General features: G+C 41.9%; 1 protein-coding gene across 10 annotated transcripts in view; it reads right to left on the bottom strand.

Moving 5' to 3' along the window:
• MAK (male germ cell associated kinase) overlaps positions 1–15,203 on the bottom strand; it is a 29,444-nt gene extending 14,241 nt beyond the window's left edge. For 3 of the 10 annotated variants that reach the window (XM_083623869.1, XM_083623867.1, XM_083623875.1), the window contains exons 1-12: positions 14,703–14,966; positions 9,551–9,859; positions 8,527–8,581; positions 8,319–8,440; positions 6,603–6,682; positions 4,780–4,912; positions 4,434–4,605; positions 3,650–3,817; positions 2,406–2,738; positions 1,780–1,970; positions 495–622; positions 97–225 (exon numbers count right to left, since the gene is read on the bottom strand). In XM_083623869.1, coding sequence (XP_083479995.1) covers positions 97–225; positions 495–622; positions 1,780–1,970; positions 2,406–2,738; positions 3,650–3,817; positions 4,434–4,605; positions 4,780–4,912; positions 6,603–6,682; positions 8,319–8,440; positions 8,527–8,581; positions 9,551–9,651 — 1,612 coding nt within the window. In that variant the 5' untranslated portion in view covers positions 9,652–9,859; positions 14,703–14,966. Of the gene's footprint in view, positions 1–96; positions 226–494; positions 623–1,779; positions 1,971–2,405; positions 2,739–3,649; positions 3,818–4,433; positions 4,606–4,779; positions 4,913–6,602; positions 6,683–7,197; positions 7,363–8,318; positions 8,441–8,526; positions 8,582–9,550; positions 9,860–14,702 lie in introns of all 10 variants that reach the window. The other 7 variants (XM_083623874.1, XM_083623873.1, XM_083623876.1 and 4 more) reach the window with 6 other exon arrangements.
• Positions 15,204–21,617: the final 6,414 nt, after the last annotated feature.

The following is a 21,617-nucleotide window of genomic DNA, read 5'->3' on the forward strand; positions in this document are numbered from 1 at the left end:
ATTCTTCCCCTTCGCTCTCCCATTCCTCTCTCCCCAGTGCTCCTGCTCCTGATTCCCTGACAACAGAGATTTTTAACTATCCATTACATTAATTACCTGCACTGACTCTGCTGAAAGACAGTCCTCCAATTGGTGCCATCGGTTTTGAAAACAAGGAATTATTCCAGTTACCGTGGGATCCTTCTTTACCGGCTGCTCCTGAGGAGACATTCTTAGGGTTTACACCTTAGAAAAATAATAATGATAACAGTTAATATATGGTTGCCAATTCAGGGCATAGCCTATCAAGAGCGCTGAAGTCACAATGTGCTTTGCAACACCTTTCACTGAAAACTGTGCCTCTTGAAATAAAGTTTGTTCTAGCTCCTGGATTCCCCCCTCTTTTTGCCCACTTATTCCTCTGACCTATGTATACTAACAGAAGAAAAGGCACAAAACCCCCCCCCCACCACCCAACCAATGTAATCAAAAGCATTAAAGAACTGCCTCCTTACCAGGTAGGTATCTTGACTGTTTTAAGTAGTACTGTTTTGCTGAAGTCGTTGATATTCCAGAGTCATTTCTCTTCAGAACTTTGTTTTCTCCTGATTGGCCAGATCTGGGGGACATACACCCAGGAACACTGAAAGTGAAGATAACCCATGACACAAATTAACTCTTGATCCAAAACAACAGTGTTTTCCAGCATCTTAGGGATGCTGCATTTTCACATTCAGTGCAGAGTTGAAGCAGACCTAGAATGCAGATTCCATGCAGAGCCTATACAGTGGTACCTCAGGTTACATATACTTCAGGTTACAGACTCCACTAACCCAGAAATAGTACCTCGGGTTAAGAACTTTGCTTCAGGATGAGAACAGAAATTGTGCCGCAGTGGTGCGGCAGCAGCAGGAGGCCCCATTAGCGAAAGTGGTGTTTCAGGTTAAGAACAGTTTCAGGTTAAGAACAGACCTCCGGAACGAATTAAGTACGTAACCAGAGGTACCACTGCACTGAAAAAGTTTAGGCAAGAATGTCAGGAAGCTGTGTGGGAACAGTTAAAAAATGAAGCACTTCTGGGGGAAAACAACCCTCATTGTGATGCAAAGAGATACACTGACCATAATTCCACACTAACCCCACAGGCAATGATTGCAATGTGTGTGGATAGGTCCAGCCTGCCTTTGTGTATTTTGCTGCTTTTGTATAGGAGACTCTCCAGACTTGGGTAAAGCTCTGGGGGGTGGGGGGTGGTCTCAAGTTAGCCCAATGGGACATATTCCCCAAGCTACAACCACCTGTCCACCAGCTGGGTGACGTCAGCTAAGGGGTAGAGGGTTCAAGCATGCTGGGTGCTGCCTCACCCACCCTGTGGGTCAACATTGAAAAGTGGATGGGACTGCCCACCTATGAGTTACCTGATGTCAACATGACATCAGATGATTAACAAGTTAAGTGGCCCTGCCCATCTGTCAATGTTCGCCTGTGGGGGTGGGTGGGGAATAAGTATCAGGCCCACTGGGCCAAAAGCTCTAGAGGAGCGGTTCTAAACCTGTGGGTCCCCAGATGTTGTTGGACTACAACTCCCATCATTCCTGAGCTCTGGCCTTGCTAGCTAGGGGTGATGGGAGTTGTAGTTCAAGAACATCTGGGGACCCACAGGTTGAGAAAGGCTGCTCTAGAGAAACAACTCATCCTGTTTTTGGTCTTCAGACGGCAAGTATTGCAGATTGCTTCCCTGCTCCCACACATACCAATTATAAACTAGGAGGGAAAACAGGACAAAATATAATGCCTTACCTAAAAAGAGATTCCTTTGTTTTCTTTTCACTTAACATGGTGATGCTAGGCTTCTTAGAATACGAAATCCCAAATTCAGAGTCATCCAAATTGTCCCAGCTATCCATCGCCTGTAACATAGTCTGCCCCCATCGGCGCCGACAGTTTTTTAGGCCTACTGCGCCATTTGACGGTCCTATGGCTATCTGCTTCTGTTTCAATTACACAAACACAAAAGGCTATATTATTTCTGAAACATCTTGCTACCTGTACATTACTATCCTAAACTGGAAAGTGGTATTTCTTGGTTTGTAGGAGTTCTGACTGCAAAACTAGAATAAATCTGGTGTGCAGAGAGTGTACGTGTTACAGGGTAAGGAAAGAAGTAAGCACCACGGAGAGAAAAACAAGAGATATCAGAGAAATCTATAGTAGTTTGCTTGAGGGAAAGGAGTGGCATGCGTACAAGTGGAAAGTGGCTTTGTAAAGAATGGATTTCAGAATAAAGCACCAAGGCAAAATTTACACATAATGCTGCAGATTATGTAACCCTATTGAATTAATACGAATGTAAAACAGGACTTCAGAGTAATTACTTAGTACTTTTGACTTGTTCATAGGTAAATAGCCACTTGACAGCAACTTACTGGTGTTGAATTTTTATTGATGGCTGGAAGGAATGATTGCTGCTGCTGCTTTGATGGTTGATGATTGGCTGCATTCTGTGGCAACTGAATTGCCTGGAGGGGCTGCTGGCTATTCTTTGATACACACTGCAGCTGAAACTTATCAAGGGCATCTGGTGAAGACTGAGATTCTGGCTTAGATACTGGTTCTAATTTTGATACAGGGTCCAGCTTGGATAGAGACGGCTTTGGATCTGCTGCTGGAATTGATTTGGGATGAGACTGTTTCTGATCCAAATATTGTGGAGGTGGTCCTAAAACTTGGCCCACTTGAAAATAAGGATACTTCAATGCCTGAAGAAAGAGAGAATGCTGATAACTAGAATGCAGATAAAATGCCTACAATCATTCTAGCGTACGGCTGATAAAACAGTTCTCCTTAACCAAAATCTTATAGAAGCAAGTTTTGTGGCATGGACAATATCATGCACAGGACAGAACAGCCAAGGAGGAATTTTAACTGCATGTAAAACGGAGAAACTGGTGTAGCAGTCAGAGGTCCAAGGCAGGACATTCCCAATTCAAATGTCATATTAACCTTAAGTTCAACAGGCCCTGGGAAAGGAACAATTTCTCAATTCCTTTACAACATGTGAATAGCATTACTGGTATACTTCACAGGGGTGGTATTATTAAGGTAACATATGAGATGTGTTTTGTACGCTTGAAAGAACCTTTTATGGATTTTATCAACTTTGCTTTATTCCCACCCTTTACTGTTCACAATGCCATAAAAATAGGAAGCAAAACCAACCCAATACTGAATAAAACACCAAAGCCAGGTATAGCACTGAGCAACCACCTGAGGTCAATTGCTCCCCCTCTTTCCTTTTGATCTACAGGTTAAATCTTACATGGGCACTTGAAGGGCAGCAAGGAAGGATATGAAGATGCCTCTTGGAGGGCATCAGTCCAGAAAGATGGAGCCACCACTAAAAATGACCTGCTCCTTACTGGTGACTATCTGATTTCCATAGAAGGAAAGAGTTTGTAACATGACTTTCAAAAATGAATTTAGAAGCCCCAAACTTTCTGTTGGAGTGCTACTTTCTTTAAACTTTAAACTGCGATAGGGAATTAGATGTTGCTGACTTTATTTCCCACAGTCCCTAACTACTGGCCATGCCAGCTGGTGCTGATAGGAGCAGTGGTCCAATTACTCATGATAATTAAAAAAAAAAACACCTATTTTGCAAATGACATACCTGACTTGCTGTAGGTCGTTTCTTTGGATCCCAGTTCAGCATATCACACATAAGCTGTATTGCCTCATTACTGGCATTTGGAATGAGAGTCTTTAAGTTTAGGGAGACACATTGAGGGAAGCGAAAATTCATTGCAGTGGCAAGTTGGTATCCTTCTGGCCAATCATTCTGAGAAAAAGGCATACAACAGCAGTCATGAAACATCAGATAAGAAGAGGCTTCATTTTTAAAAAAAGCTGGGGGGGGGAATGAACTCTTCTAGACCAGGAGTGGGCAGATTTCAGGCTTGCGGAATCTACTTTCTTTTTTATTAGAAATCTGAGATCCACCAATGGGAGCCTAGTGTAAAAGACATACAGGCAACTCCCCATTTATGCAGGGTGGGTGTTCCGAGGCACAGTTTGTGTCCCCTTGTGGTGCCAAAAACAGCACATATGTCAGTGGTCACATGCGTGCTGATCACACACAAATGGGGAGTTGCCTGCACATTTAAAATTAGAGAATTATGAACCCAGAAATTTGTTTTCAGTACAAAATTAAATGGAGTTCACATTCCATCTACACAAAAACACTCCTGGTTACCCGGCTTTCTGCCTTTCAGCAGTGTACCACTGTTAAACCATAGGAATAATAAATCATCGCCCCTATTTCACATTGCTCAGGAGCCTCCTCATAACCCACTGCAGAGGTGTGGGGGCAGAGAAGAGATGACAAACTTTCCATTTGTGAACTTGCTTAATTTAACTTAGCATCCAAGCCATTACATATTCTCAAAGTAGGTTACCTTCTTTGGAGTGCCTAACACCTGGCAAATTTTGAAGATTTCATCAACTTCACTTGTTCCTGGAAAAAGTGGTCTTAGTGTGTATAGTTCAGCCATTATGCTGCCAACAGCCCATATGTCAATAGGAGAACTATAAACAGAGGATCGCAGTAAAACCTCAGGTGCACGGTACCTGTGATGGTGAAGAGAAATAATTGAATACATTCATGCAGAGATGCAAAAGGTAAGTGAAGGTCATGCTGAATAACAACACAGTCCTAAGCATGTCTATTCAGAAGCAAGTTATGCTGAATTCAGTGGGGTTTACTCCCAGATAAAGTGGGGTTACAAATGCAGCCATACTTACCATCTGGTAGAAACATAATCAGTATATGGAGGCTGAGATCTAAGTTCTCTAGCCAGTCCAAAGTCAGCTATTTTAACAAGTTCAGGACCCATACAGAGAAGGTTTTCAGGTTTCATATCCCGGTGGAAAAATCCTGTAAATGTGAATACGGACAAAGAAATAATAAACAAACAAACAAACAAACCGCAGTATCAACAACTACCTGAAATATGGAACTTAGGCATGGAATTCAAGTGGAAAATAAAAGTAACCTCTCTTGAATTAATTCTAAACTAGTTTACCTTTAAAAAAAAAATCTGTTCATCAAATTAAATACAGAGAACATTCTGACCTGTAGCAGCTGGCATTCAGTAATTATGGCAACTAATTAAAGAATTTTAATTAAAGAATGATGAACCATCTGCTTTTAAACTAGGGCAAAATCCTGCCGTCCCAAAAATGGTGGTGGTGGGGTGTTAAAAGGTCTGCCTCTGGCACCTGCATTTTAACTGCCAGAGCAAATCTATCTGTGATACTTGCACTTTAGTGCTTCCTACTATTTTAAGGTACTGAATCATATTTTTACCTACTCATATGTACTACTTAGTGTTAACACTGTCCTGGATCATACATTGGTATAAAGTTTTTAATGGTTCGGATTGCTTCAACGCAGGGATGGGAAACCTGTTGCCTGTCAGATGTTGCTAGACTACAACACCCATCATCCCTGACCAATGTCCATGGGTAGCTGAAGCTGATAGAGTTCAGCAGCATCCTAAGGACCACAGATTTCCCAGCCCTGCTTTTTATATACATGCACTTTGCTACTGGGTCAAGCTTATCCAAAGACCATGCAGAACCCAAATATAAAGTCAACTTGAATTATGTGCTTAGGAGAATGTGCTTTGGGGGCATGGTCAGAGCACCTCAATAACCAGGGTCATCGTTTGGAGCATGGTCAGGCCAGCTGAGAAGTGGCTGCATCTGGACCATCTCTCAACCATCACAGTTTGAATGACTATGCCAATTTACCTCCCACTGCTCCCCAAGTGGTGCTGCCAATGAACACATCAGCCCATAATAAAATTACCACTATCCATGATTTCATTTTGGATGAAGGGGTTAACTTGCAATGTATTAAGAAAACCTGGGTGGATCTACCTTGAACCAGCTCTGTCCACCTGGGCGTTTTGTACAGAACCAGCACAGGCTGGTGGGTTGGAAGGGGGCATCAGCCAAAAAAATTGCAATCTTTCTTTCAGGGAAGCCAGTGCACCTGGGCACCTGATTTGATACTTTCTTCCCTGTGACAGAACAGGGATCTTATTAGTGTACCATCGATCCCACTACTAAACAGCTTCAGTGTGGCCATGAAGTCCTGGGGCTGGCTTGGAGCTTCATAGTCACCATGCCAACCATGTGTCCGTCTCAGTACATCACTGGCCTAACACATGGAGCAAGCCTAGATATTTATTTTTATTGCTACAGGGCCTTCTGCTTGAGGTCCAATGGTTGGATGGATTCAACTTGAGGTAAAATTAATATTGCCTTGAAAACTGAAGATAGAGCAAAGGATTTAAACATAACACTCTTTGGGTGGGTGGGTGGGGAATTGCCAGCTATTGTGTAGTGACAAATACACAGCTGTAGCTTTGTTTCAGAGGACCGGCTGAATTATGTATCAATCACAAGGTTCCTTCTCCATTTGATCCACTGACACTGCATAACAGTAATAATATACACCAATCTTTAACAAATCATGAAGCATTTCCCCCCAAGTTACAAATGCTTATCACTGTACATTTACTTTACTCAGAAAAAGCACGAATAGTGAAGTGTCTTACCGTGTTTATGGATGAAAGCTAACCCTTGTAATATCTGGTACATAATGTTCCTGATGACAGACTCAGGGAACAACTTATTTCTGAAAGGAAACAAATTGACAATGTCAGCAGATTTTTGCAACATTAAAGTTTTTTGTGTTTATGAAGCAGAAAATCTCATTTTAAAATGTGGCAGTCTTATATAAATGCAGTAAATCAACCCATACAGCCTTGATTTAACCATCCAGAATGGTATTTAGTTTTCATTTACTTCTTCCAGTGAATTCACACCGCAACTTTTCTAAGGATGCCCAACAATATAAATATAAAATCACAATGATTGATGTTCACAATTATTCTAAACTTTTCTGCAACTCTTCCTACATGTAAACAATTCTGAACTCTAGCAATCTTCTCACTGATCTTCTCTAGGGGCGATATGAGAGCAAGCTTACATCCCCCCCTCCCAGGTATGTTCAGGTATACCAGTTCTGCCAGACATCCACAAATATGCACTAACATCTGAATAGAGCATATGTGCATAAAAAGCAGTAGGTGTAGGCTTGAACAGTGCAGTCAATATCCATGAACAATTTGGAAATCATGCAATTTGTACCTATGCGCACTGTGTTTTATGCACTCTTCAAACACATGGATGGATGTCTGGCAGTATTGGAGACTGGCAGATGGGTCTGATGAGCAGGGCAGAAAGCTGCAACCTTGCCGCTCTGCTGGTCCTCCCAAGTGATCCTATGGCTTTGATGACCACTTCATTTGAAAGCTGCTGGGTTAAAAATTCAATTTCATTTAATTTAATATTGACTACAGAGCACAACTGAATACAAATAAATAAATATTAAATAGTATAACAGAATCTATATTACACCAGCTAAAGCAATAAAAAAAGCGAAATGATTAATCTGTACTTCTTGATGGCAATTATGACATGCAACTCAACAAAAGCAACACAAGGTTTAGATAATCCCCAACATGTTGCTGACTAACAACAGGATACAATTAAATATGTGCACTAGTGCATGGATTAGTGCTATGGGACTTCCCCCCTCCCCATGCATACCCCCCTCTGTTCCAAAATCTTCTCTGGAGGGTTCAGGAACTCCCAGAACAGATTTAGGGGGCGCACAAGAGGAGGAGAGGGGCAGAACATTCCATTGTTCAAGGAGAAATCCTTGGGCTGAAAAAATGTTCTCTTACTGCAATGTTGAGTACAACTCTTAAATAACAGTCTGACACTTTCTGGCTAACAAAGTAAATCTTCTGAAGAGTTCATTAGTTTTCTTTGTCCATCAGAAATTGCAAGAGAAACTTGTTTCAGACTGACATACAGATAGGATGCCAAGGATGTCAAAAAAGTGATATACAAGGTTCTCAGTTTCAGTTGTGCCACATAAACAAGGCTCCCTTCCAAGACAAATCAAAAAGCATCCAATTAAAATTGAGTAACAAAAACGCTCTTCTCAGAGGAAAATAATTGGCCTGCTTAAGATACCTGAGCTTGCAATAATATTCACATGTTCAATAGATCTGCTGTAAACCAACTAGGTCAGGTTCTTAGATATGTGAAACATGAACATTTTCCCTTTGATATTGTAATAATCACCTTTCTGTGCTGTACTGAGAATTGTGAACAGAGTTCTAGGGAAAAAAGCAAACAGGATGTTGTACCCACTGACCAGTGGGTACCAGATCTAAGCAAAGTTTTAAAAGTGAACATACCTGTCTTTCATTAGCTGATAGAGATTTTCCTTCATATATTCAAACACGAAATAAAGATGGTCATTTTCTCGAATAACTTCTTTCAGCTTTATCACATTGGCATGATTAAGTTTTTTCAGAGACTGCAATACATCAGAGAGATTAATTATGATCATGTCATTGGTTCCAACACAGGCCTAAACAGTTATTTAGTAAATATGAGCATTACCTTGACTTCTCTAAGATTCATACACTCATCCCAAGAGTAGAACTTTCTTTTCATTCTGAAACAAAAGTCACAAGGAACCCATGCTCATTAGGTAAAAAGTGAAACACGCAAAGAAGATAGAAAGTAGATTATACAGAGGACTGAAATATTATTTCCTGATTCAGAAGTTACAACCTGCTCTACTTAATATCAGAACAAATTAAAAAGTCTTGGAAGCAATTTCAATGCAAGCTACTGAACAGAATTTGAAAAAGGTAAGAAATGAATGGGCAGGGTACATTCCATTAACGGCTTATTCCAATCAGCATAACTTAAAATAAAGCAGCGCAGAAAGGGTCCCAATGCTGCAGTTCAGCTAGCCAGAAGCAGCAGCCCAGCAAAAGGTAAAAGGCCATCTCAGAAGGCAAAATGGGAGAAAAATGAGGTGGCTCACAGAGCACAAGCCAACGGGGGGTGGGGGTGGGATTACATGTGATTTCTACTACTGCTTAAAGAGCATCCGGAATGAGGATTCAATCATTTACATATTTGTTGTTATTTATATTTTCTTAAGGGACGCGGGTGGCGCTGTGGGTTAAACCACAGAGCCTAGGACTTGCCGATCTGAAGGTCGGCGGTTCAAATCCCCGTGATGGGGTGAGCTCCCATTGCTCGGTCCCTGCTCCTGCCAATCTAGCATAAATAGGTACCGCTCTGGCGGGAAGGTAAACAGCATTTCCGTGCACTGCTCTGGTTTGCCAGAAGCGGCTTAGTCATGCTGGCCACATGACCTGGAAGCTGTACGCCGGCTCCCTCAGCCAGTAAAGCGAGATGAGCACCGCAACCCCAGAGTCGGCCACAACCGGACCTAATGGTCAGGGGTCCCTTTACCTTATATTTTGTTAATGTTTCACTAACAGCAACCAACATCATATGCCGACTCCTTCCTACTTGTAACTAATTCCCACTGACCTCAATGGGGCCTACTTCTGAGTAGACATGTGTAACATTGCACTGTCATGCATGAAGATTTAATGGCACGTACCTTTTGATGGCCACAAGCTCCCCTGATTCATTGCTCTTCCCCATCAGTACACTGCCGTATGTTCCATCCCCAAGTTGCTTCATGGTTGTGTAGCGATTCATTTTGTAAAAACAGGTTAGCCAAATCCTTTAAAATGCTAAAGCTGCTTCTTTTTCAAGCAGGGACTTTTGAGAATGTTGCTGTTACATGGGCGAGTAATCTGTCATAGTACTTGCTTAAGTCATCAGTCTTCTTTTCCAGTATTATAACCACACTATCCGGAAATAATGTCGTAGTGAAGGGAATAATGCTGCCATTCTTACAAGAGTCCTTAATAGAAACAGATATTTTGTTTAAGTATTCTGTGGAAAAAGCATGTTACTATCATGCAACAAGCAAACTAAAACATTTTATATTTAAAAAGTAAACATGCAAAGTAGATTTGAGCTAAATCCAAGCAGAATGCCAAACTAGCTTTCCTGCAAAGTGGGAAAATTCCCTCTAGGATAAAAAAAGAGAGCAAGAAAGGCTAATAGTACAGTAGAATCAAGTGAAATGACACTGCAGGTTCTGACTATTAATAATCATGATGGCTAATTAATTATACAACATATTATTTCAAGCCAACATATAGGTTGAGATATTAGAAGTGTAATCCTATTCATGTTTACTCACAACTAAGTCCTCTAAGTCCTACTGAGTTTAATGGAACTTACTCCCAGGTAAATGTGTAGAGGATTGCTGCTTTAGACCATACCTAAACCCACTTACGGTACTAGAAAGTAAACACTACTTAATTTTGTGGGACTTACTATCATCATTTACTTAATTAGTGGGACTTAATTATGCCATAGGATTGTGCAGGATATCACCAAAGTGATCAAAGTTTTCATTTCTAGACTGCCACAACACCAGCTACAATTCTAATACTCTACAGTTTAATTATTAAATACAGGTTTCTAGCTCTCATGGAGGTAAAGAAAGCTCCATAACATGATTCTATTAGGCATGTCAGAGTAGTTCCCAAACTGAGATGCTATAGCAGCACATATGCTACAGTGAATGCTTTTACAGGACATGCTCCAAACAATGCAGTGAAGAAAAATTCCTAAATCATACAAGAGGATCTTCAGTGACCAGGCTACTGCTTGTATGAAAAGAGAGTCTCTGGTGCTGCTGAAACAGATGAAGCAAATATAGAACCCCCCAAAAGGATACTTTATGTGTTGTCTGATAATAATAATATAGTGAAAAACCGGAAGCCTGTGAAGCTGTCATCTAGCTATATTTGAAGGCTACAAATGAGACAATTATGTCAAAATGGAATTAAAATGGAATTAACTGGGTAGCCAAGTTTTAGAGGATGGAACTGAAGGACAAAAATATGTATGAAGTAAATTAAATGGTTTTGCAGCATTTCACAGCTGTTGATATGATTTAATTGCATAACAGCTTTCAGAGGAAGTATGTAAGGAGAGAATAGGATGGTGGTGCAGGAATAAGCAAATGAAGTCCTTCTGTTTATTGCACATTCCACCCACCTCTTAATATGACTTTTAAAATAATTATTCTTAAGGACAATTCGAACAGGCACACAGAGCATTATATGCAGGCCCCACAGCGTACTTCTGACTCTTACGCAGAACTTGGAGACAAGTGTATATCACATTCCCCTGGGAGTTTCCCAAGGGAGATGAAGAAAAAATGCTATTGTAAACAACAGATTGTTCCTCATTGTTCAAGACATGCTGCCAATAATCTCCTCAAGGAGGATCAAGGGAGGATTAAAGCAGAGGACAGATAAAGGTCAAGTTGCCATAATGCAAATGCACCTAGCAGGATCAGAAAAATTGCAGAGAGCGATAGCTAGCCATGTATGAATCAAAGTAACACTGAACTGAATAATTGCCATCCTTTCAAGACAAATTTCAGTAAAAAGATAATTACCAGAAATATCATCTTTATGTTAAGGCATAACCTTATAGAGAAAGCATCACAACTGAAAGAGAGCCTGCAGAAACTCTGATGCACATACTTTTGTTTCCTAGAGATGGATAACTATAAACTTTTCAAAAACAGAAGCCATACTTAGTGGGCAAAAAGCACATCAAAGTTGATGACACTGCCTGTAAAAATGCTATTCTAAAAATAAAATAGTACAACTGGCAGAACTAAAGCCTAAGTAATCAGTGTTGACTAACCACAGTCACTGCCAGTAAAACACACACATTCTAAAAAACCATCTGTGGAAATGTGCCATCCTTCAGGTAATTAAAGTCATTAGCAGCAACAACAGAAGATGCCTATATCACCTTTCCAGTTACTTGCTGAAGTGATTATTCTGAACCAAGAGAACTACTATGGGACATTGGTTTGTCAGTCTGCTACTGCAATCCTATACTTGTCTACGTAAGAAATAAACCCCACTAAGTTCAATGCGGCTCACCCTCAGGTCAGGGAATATAGGACTATGTAACATACTAGCTCACAACAAAATGCCATTATTTTCAATAACATTCACTGTTTAAAATCAGGGCACGACAGCCAGATCCAAAAGCCCATTGTCATTTTAGGGCTTTGTGAAGACATCATATATAGGAAAGCTTAGAAAAGAACAGAAGCATTGGCAAAATGGGAGAATGAGAGAGGATGTGAATTTTGCCCAAATATTTGGAACTTCAGGATCTTTAGACTTCATTTGCTTGACTGAGCAAATGAAGAGGCACTAATTGGGACAATAACAGCGTACTCTCCATCAACACTTGCAGAGGGCATGAACTGGTTCCTTGCAGAAGGCCCATGAAATTAGGTTGAGGGTCACAAGTTGCCTACCCCAGGAGCCAAGCATGGCAAAGCCATTCAACTCTACCATACTTTTAATGAAAACCACAGGTGTGCTACTGTGCGGGATTACACAAACAACCTTAGATCTTGTGCTGTGGGAAGGAAAATCCCTTCTGTGCTCAAAGCAAGCATGTTGCACTGAACAGCAGCGTCACAAAGGGGCTAGGGGAAAGCAGAAGCATAGTAGTGATGATAGCTAACAGTTGCACCATTGGGTCCCTGCACTGGAAATAAAGAAACAAGAAAATATCAGTTGATATTGATGTCTTGTTCAGAATATGCTTGGCATTTTTTTATCGAAAAGCAGGTCACACTGATCACCTTCCAGAAAATTTCTCACAGATAAAGATAAAAGATAAACCTCATGAATGCTAAGCAATAAAAGCCCAGATCAGCCTCACCTTGCAAACAATTTTGTCACTGGCTTCATGAGAACTAGCAATGACTGTACAGTTCATTATTATTTTGTTTAAAAATGCAATAACAAAAATTGACAGAAAATTCTGAAAACGTTCAGAAAGGTAGCTACTACAGGCAAAACTCTTGCTCCTTTGGCAATAGGAAACAGATGGTGTTTAAATGCATGGCAGGGGGAATTAATGCATACTCATATATTTGAAGAGGTTTCATTTTGCTTTAGTTTCCTTTCCGTGTTTACTTTTACAGGACAAACTGCTGCTGTTGCTAAACAGTGACAAGTGGTAGTCAAGGTAGTAAACAAGGTAGTTTCACATATTTTTATTCAAGTGGAAACTGCACCCTTCATTCTGTGAATAAAGAACACTATTTGAACTCTTCTTGGCATTTGTACATCTGTCATCATCCCCATAGTTAAGAGAAGATGCTGTCCCTACCCTTCTACATTTCGTTCAGCACACCTAGAAAAAATATGCATTCAATAATTTCACCCACTTTATTATAATCTGCTCTTAATTGTATTTACTTGAAAATGTTTATAAGTGATTTCAGTGGAGGGAACATTAAAAAATACAGTACTATCAAGTGCAGCATTAAGCCTACCTATTGGAATCAATGTAGAATTTCTCTGCTTCAGATTGAGATCAACATATATTTAGGGTTGCAGCCATTGTTCTAAATTATCTTAGGCTAACTGAAAATTTTAGATTTCTGAATCTCCAGCTCATAGTAATTTTAAAATATTTCTTTTCCCATATGAAAAAGCTTATAAATGATGTTTGGCAGATTGTGGTTTATCTTTGTTTTGATCAGCTTCTTGAAGGCAAAACCAGTCCTCCCGCCATGGAATCTGTCAATTTCAGCCCATAGCCTCCCACCAATAGTTCTATCTAACTCTGCAACAATCCTGTTATCACAAGTGAACAGAAAATATCTCATTTTGTATGAGGAAGGTGACAGCTGTGATTGGTCAAGCAAAACCTACACAGGTGCTCCTTTTTTTTGGAGGGGGGGATTTGATGACATACTGTAGATCAGTGTTTCCCTACCATGGTCCCCTTGTGGCCCTCCAGTCTTACCAGTAGATAGGGTAGCCAGATATTTTAAAGAAATACATAGTTGAGTTGGGATAGCTCAGTCAGTAGAGCATGAGACTCTTAATTTCAGGGCTGTGGGTTCAAGCCCCATGTTGAGTGAAAGATTCCTGCATTGCAGGGGGTTGCTCATGCTCTCTTCCAACTCTACAATACAATTCTACATCTTACAACTCCCCATTACATCCATCAGATCTCCTTCTGGGTAGTACACGTTTCCGACTGTCATTCTTGGAAATATCAACCCACGTCTCATTAAGTACCCAAATTAAGTACTGTTAAGAGCCACTGTAACACAGTGGAAGAAAGTAATATTAGATCCTGGAAGGAGGCCCAGATTCATACCCGCATACAGCTATGAAACTCAGTGGGTTGCCCACCTCCTTTCAGGCTTACCCACCCCTCCCTGCGTGGATAAAATAAGTGACGCGAGCCCCTCGGAGGAAAAAGTGAGATACATAAACGAAAAGAGCAATGTCGCTCCTATGCTTGAGATCCCATTTGAAGCTGCTTCCCACTGAAATCGTCGCGATTCTAAAGGCCCTTATAGCTTTGGCTAGATCGCGCCTGAACTCTGAAGTCCCGCCCAAAGTTAACGGGAGCCTGAGAAGTAAAATCCCAAGTCACAAGAATCATGGAATCGTAGAGTTGGAAGGGGGTCCCCGGGGTCATCTAGACCAACCCCCCTGTAATGCTTCAAACGGGGCTGCTCCAGAATAAGAGCGTGGGGGGTGTTTAAGGCTTTTTTATTTGCCTGCCCGCCTCGTCACTCTCCTTAATCCGCCCTCCCTGCCGCCACCGCCTTTCGCCTCACTCACCGCTGAGCTGCTGGCCGCCTGCGGAGGCTCCGGGGCCGCCCCCTCCGGGTCCTCCTCCTTCCTCCCTTGGCCGCCTCATCCCAACCTCCGAACCACCAGCAGCTCCCTCGACTCTAAACCCGGCCAGGGGTCTAGAGTCGACGGCGGCAGCGTCAAGCAGCAAGCGGCGGCGACCCGTTTCCTAGGCAACACGAATCGCCGGCGCCAGCTCTCGAGGCACGCAGGCGGAGCGGGCGGGCCTAAGAGCAGTTGAGGAGGAGGAGGGCCGTAGGAACGGTAGGCGGGTGGCGGGGTGGCGCTCGAGCCTCGCGTCGTTGATCCTGATTGGCTGGGCGCTGACATGAGTGACGGTTCGAGAACGGCCGGCCCAGCAACTCGGGAGGGCGGGGCGGGGCGGACGCAAGCTGCGCGCGCGCGTGGCGATGGCGGCGGCGGCGGTGACGTTTCCCTCTTAAGCCTCCGAGCCGTAGAAAGGCTAGAAGAAGGTCGCGCGCGCGTTCGGAGCGTGCGATTTGTTGATTATGCGCGCACGCGCCGGCGATTTTTTTTTTTTAAAGTGGCCTCTTCCAGAAGCGAGAAAGTGCGCGCGCACCTTTTTTGTAGAATCGAGGCGGCGGTCCTTTGCGCGCTTGCTTAGGAGCGTCGTGTTGAATATTTCAGCTTTGAAACTCCAAAAAATGAGGGGTGTTAAAAAGTTGTAATATGAACTTGGGAATTCAGAATACGTTTGGACTAAGTTAATACGATCTAGTTTTGCTTGCTAAGTAAAATGTGTGTAACATTGCATAGAAATGATTGCCAAGTACTTGTAGTTTTATTATATATTGATTTTATTGTTATTTTTTATTATTAGTTAGCATTACCTGACATTTTCAGAAAATGAAATTAAAATTCTTTGGTTTTCCAAGAGCAGTTTATGTGCTTTTTTAAAAAAATCTAACGTAGATTTACCAAGCAAAATGTTGTCCCGTTGCTAAAGTAATATCGTAGCAGATTTGAATTCCTCACACCCAGAAACCCCTCGCTCAAGAAACGTGCAAAAAATAAGTTTCACCCCTAAAATGACACCCCCTACGCCCTACACTGTTCAGTGTCCCCCTCCGATAGCCACGGTGGCTGTTCTCTGGACCCTCACCCTGGGAGGCAGCAATGCTTCTGAATGCCAGTTGTTGGAAAAGCATACCCTCCAACATTTTTCTGATGAAAATAGGGACATCCTATTCCATAATACAGTCAAACCTCGGTTCCCAAACGCCTCCATTTTGGCATGTTTTAGCTCCTGAATGCTGAAAACATGGAAGTAACTGCTCGGGTTTTCAAACGATTTTGGGAAGCCGAACGTGCTATGCAGCTTCTGTATTGAGGCTTCCGCTTTCAGTTTTCGGTTGTCGAACGTTTTGGAAGTCAGTCTTCCAGAACAGATTACGTTCGACAACCAAGGTTTGACTGTAATAATAAGAATAATAATACCCCGTCCATTTGACTAGATTGCCCCTGCCACTCTGGATAGCTTCCAACATATATAAAAACATAAAACAAAAAACTTTTTTTTAAAAAAGACTTCCTTATACAGTACAGAGCTGCCTTCAGATGGCTTGAGGGGTCGGTTAACTCATTTCTCCAGTGAAAATAAGGATGTCCTACCATGACCTGCAACAATTCTCCGATGAAAATAGGGACATCTTAAGGAAAAGCAGGACATTCTGAGATCAAATCAGAAACCTGGGCAGCTTCTGTGAAATATGCTCAGAGTCGCAAAGTGATTTCATGCTCTTTATTCAGCTCATAGTGGTGAGGAGGAATGAATGGAAGTCCCCTCAAAGTATCTGCTTTATATACATTATTTACACAATGGGCTGCACATGATTGGCTAATTCCGGAATTCTACTGTAAGCCAATCAGGTTGTGGATTCACTTCTATCTGGAGCATGATTGGGTGGTTCCTGCCAACCAATCATACTGCTGCATTGTTCTAGGACCAATCAGACTGCTGCATTCTGAATCCTATTGTTCTAGGACCAATCAGACTGCTGCCTTTTGGATCCTATTGTTCTAGGACCAATCAGACTCCTGCAGATTGGATCCTATTCAACTCAGTACATAACATTCTGTAAATCCGGGTCTGCCCCTGGAAAATAGGGACACTTGGAGGGTCTGGAAACCACAGGTGGGGAGGACGCTCTTACAGTGCACATGTGCTGTTTGTGGTTTCCCCACAGGGATCTGGTTGGTCACTGAAGACAGGATGATGGATTAGGTTGGCTGTTGGCCTGATCCGGCAGGACTCAACTTTCATTCCAAAAGGATGTGTCTACTACCACTCTGTGTATTTATATGGATGACGTGTGAGGCTGTGTACACATTACCCTTTTGCTTTGGCTCACGTGTACTCCAGCTCTTGGGTAAAAAGATAAAGGGTAAAGGGACCCCTGACCATTAGGTCCAGTTGTGGCCAACTCTGGGATTGCAGCACTCATCTCGCTTTATTGGCCGAGGGAGCCGGCGTACAGCTTCCGGGTCATGTGGCTAGCATGACTAAGCCGCTTCTGGCAAACCAGAGCAGCACACAGAAAAGCCGTTTGCCTTCCTTCTGGAGCTGTACCTATTTATCTACTTGCATTTTGATGTGCTTTCAAACTGCTAGGTTGGCAGGAGCAGGGACCGAGCAACGGGAGCTCACCCCGTCACGGGGATTTGAACCGCCGACCTTCTGATCGGCAAGTCCTAGGCTCTGTGGTTTAACCCACAGTGCCACCCACAGCTTTTGGGTACCTGAAGCCAAGTGCACACAGCACTCGCCACAAACCATAGCATCCTTCTGTTTATTGGTGCATTTCCCCTCAAACTAGCTTCCATCTGATTTAAAAACGCAAGCTGTTGGTTGTGCTTATGCAGATGGCAGCTTTCCTGTACAGTTTAGGAGGTCTGGGGGGCTGCAGGAATGGGAAAACAAAGCAGGTAACATGTATTGGCTGAAGCGAAGCCACCCCTGCGTCCTCTCTGTACAGCAGATTAGAAGTGAAAAATCACTTGACTTACTTTTATTTTTGCACCCAACTGTAAACCTGATCGGCTTCTTTGCTGCAGATATAGGCTTATGTTGACAGACAAATTGATTCTACAGCAAGTCAACTGGAAAGTCAGGGTTACAGAGTCAGTTTTCTGGAATCCAGAGGATAAACTATTGAAAACAATAGATCTTGTCGTTGAAAAGATGTTCAAAAGAAGTCTTAAAACTAGTGCCATAAACCAAATTAGGCATGGAGCCCTACTGCTATTGTTTACATAAAATGTGGTAACACTTAATTCCTGGTTTAATGAGCAATTTAAGCAAGGAGGAAAAGTTAAAAACATTAGCTATTTGGAGTTCAAATGCCTAAAAACACATTGCCGGTTAAATAGTACTAACAAAATACAGTATCTTCCATACACGGAGATTTCAATCAGAAATCAGACTGCTTTTATATCTCTGGATAAAAACAGCAAGCTTTACTGCTCTGTACATCAACAAGATAAGAATTCCTAGGAAACAAGCATTTTCGAAGTCTTATGCTGCAGCCACTGATTATTAGATAGGCTCAGTCATTTGATACCAAGAGCGGGCTCAGTATTTATGCTTCAATACCTTCTCAAGGTAACTGTATTGTGCTACAGATTCAGTACTGCTAGTGTTGTTTCACCTTATATTTTGCTTTATTACATTTATAACTATGCATTATTGCATTTATGCCTCACCTTTGCAGGAAGAAGAAAAGGCTAAGGAATAAACAAATCCTGAGTAGAGTCCCTAAGACAGTTGGATGTCACCTTGTACGCCTCCTTCCAGTAACTGCCATGGCCAAACTGGTGCCAAAAGTATTGCTCTGCTTTCCTTTGGACGATATATCAGTGAGGCCAAAAGAAGGGGAGTCTTGTCGTCTGGGCAGCCTGGGACCTTCATACACACTGCCCAGGCTTGTGCCCCATGGAGGTCACTAACACAGCAATTTGACATCACCCCTGGAGGTGCACTCCATTGCCTCTTGAGCTCAAGGTGGCATCCATATTTTTCCACCCTTCCCCATTTTATTACCACAACAACCCCATGAGGTAGGTTAGGCTGTGAGTGTGTGACTGACCCAAGGTCACCTTGTGAGCTTCATGGCTGAGTAGGGATTTGAATCTGGGTTTCCTTGGATTAAAGTGTATGCAGAATGTAGATGCATATCCTGTCCTGATAGAAGAAATTATATTTGTTTTGTTAATCCAAATATGAATGGATATGGAATGGAATCCCTGTCTATTGAAATTGGGATTTCCCATAAAGTAACCTTTTTATGGCACAATCCTAATATATGGCTACTCAAGACAAGAACCATTATTTTCAATGGGTGTAGAATTTCAGCTTTAAAGGTCTTTCCTTTCCTTCCACCACCATCCTCTCTCTCTCCCCGCCCCCCCCCCACACATACCACATTTTAACTAATACCTCTTTTTTGTCAGAGCTTTACTAACATCTCTATAGGCAGTCTCATTGTAGATTAAAATTAAATTCATATTTCTCATGTTTCTATTGCATTCTTTTCCTTTTTTTTGCATTTTGTTGTGCCACATCACATGTCACATTTTTCATATTTGAAAGCATTTCTGAATAGGAAAAACTGAAACGTAGGACATCTGATGATACAGGGAAGCACTGGCCAGTCACAGCTTGCAAGTGACAACAGTGAAATAATTATAAATAATTATAATTACAGCAGTAATTATAAATACATTTCTATCAACCATGTGCCTTAGTTTCAAAGATACTAAATGCGCTTAACGATATCATGTATTCCACCATCATATCTATAGTAGTCAGTCTCTGACAAGAAGAATTACTATTGATGCTTAATCTTTAAGTAGCAAAGGCATTGGGCAGTAGTTCTTTAGCAAGCTTAGCATTGAGAATAAACAAACATGATGTTGGTGTATTTGAGCTTGTGTGATCATGTTTACTGCACATGCCTGTGTTGCTCTTCATGGGTTATCTATCACACAGTTGCTTTTTGATGTTGTTCTTTGATAGCAGTTCTTAGGTTTCATAGATAATAGGTCAGTTTGACCTTAGAAGAACAACCTGCCAGTGTTTCCCAAAGCAATGGGATGAACAACATGTGCCGATCAGTTAGCACGTCATTTTGCCCCACAGACATAACAGCAGCAGCGTGCCTTGCTCTTGCTGTGAACCAGGAAATGAAATGAAAGATAATAGGCAAGAGCTAAAAGATCCATGAAGGGCAACACAGTTTGCATTTTTACAAAAGAAGCTGGAAACGACAATGTACAAACGCACCTGCTCCCTGACTCATTTTACACTTCACCATGTTCACATTATGGGGCACCCAAGTTGGGTCCTATTTTAACCGAATAAAACTTTTTGAAATGAACTTCAGGCATATTCCCCAACCAAGTTAATAAATAAAATACGTTGTTTAGTTTGAATTTATTCCATATCCTACATTTCCTCTAAGGATCTCCAGAGCTGTGTGTGGTTCTGCCCCCTTCCCTTCAGCCTCATGACAAATTGGCTAGACTGTGTGACTAGCCCAAGGTCGCCTAGTGAACTTTGATGTCCGAGGGAGAATTTGAACCTGGGTGTCTCCTAGTCTAGCACTCTTATCTCAAGGGTAAGGGAAGGGGCCTTCTTTAGGCTGAGGGCCACATCCCCTTCGGGGTAACCTTCTGAGGGCCACATGCAAGTGGTGGGGAGGACTAGCAATGTCATGGTCAGTACAGGCCAAGTTCTTTACTGTCTTCACGATTGCTTCTAGCTGAGAAATAACGGTTGCAATAGCAGTGCAGATTCCACAAAGCAAGGAACATTAGGCCACATTCCATAGCACTAAACTGTGTCCTTTAAAAACGGTTTCAAACTGATTTGGGCTACCACATAAAAATGAGACACAATTGAAGATGTTTAATTTTATTTTAGGAGCCTCTTAACTACATAGCAGCTGCTACTGAATAATTCTGATAACGCAATTAGCTGTATTGATTAGAAGGGGAAATAAACAGCAAAGAAAACAAGCTCTCAGTGAATACATGAAGGACAAAGGCTGCTCTGAGAATCTGTCTGTTGTGAATGTGGTGTGGATGAGATCAATATACTGTATTATTTTTCTCAATTTCTATTCCAACCTTTCCTGCAATGACCTCAGGGTGGCACATGCATGAGTGCAATCCCATGTTATCCTTACAATTACCCCTGTGATATAGGCTCAGGGATGGTGTAATAGGCCCAATGAGCTTTATGGCAAGTGGGGATTTGAGCCCCAGTCTCTCCAGTCCAAGTCTGACTTACTGCCGAGATGCTAACCACTCTGGATCAGTAGATCTTGTAAAAGGTATTTGTTGTAGGGAAATGACAACCCATAGAGGATGAACAGGTAAATATTTTCAAGCGCTCTGCAAAGAAAGACTCTGTCTGTGCCATACTTCATGATGCATGAAAATGAGCCCAAATTCATTTTACTGTTTTGATCTCACCTGCTAAACTGGCTTCCCATTCATGAGTACTGTATGGATCAAGAAGAATGGTTTTCCTGCAGCCAAGCTTCCTTATGAGAAATAGGGTCATGCGAGCTAACCTTACACAACCTGGAGATCTAGATGGTACTTGTATATTTGTTAAAATACTTCCACTATCACTGTTTCTGTTTTATTGATTCATGAAAAGGCGATTTTAAAAAGTGCTGGGGAACCTATGACTCTCTGCATGTTGTTGGACTATAACTCCTGTAATCCCAGATCACTGGCCATATTGGCTGGGGCTGACGGGAGAGTACAGCAACATCTGGAGGACCACAGGCTATTGAAATGGATATTACAAGCCTTGCAAGCTTCCTTTCTCCATTCTGCTTAATTATCTAATCATAGAATTGTAAAGTTTGAAGG

This window comes from Podarcis filfolensis (assembly GCF_964270895.1).
Source record: "Podarcis filfolensis genome assembly, chromosome: 7".
Lineage (NCBI taxonomy): Eukaryota > Metazoa > Chordata > Lepidosauria > Squamata > Lacertidae > Podarcis > Podarcis filfolensis.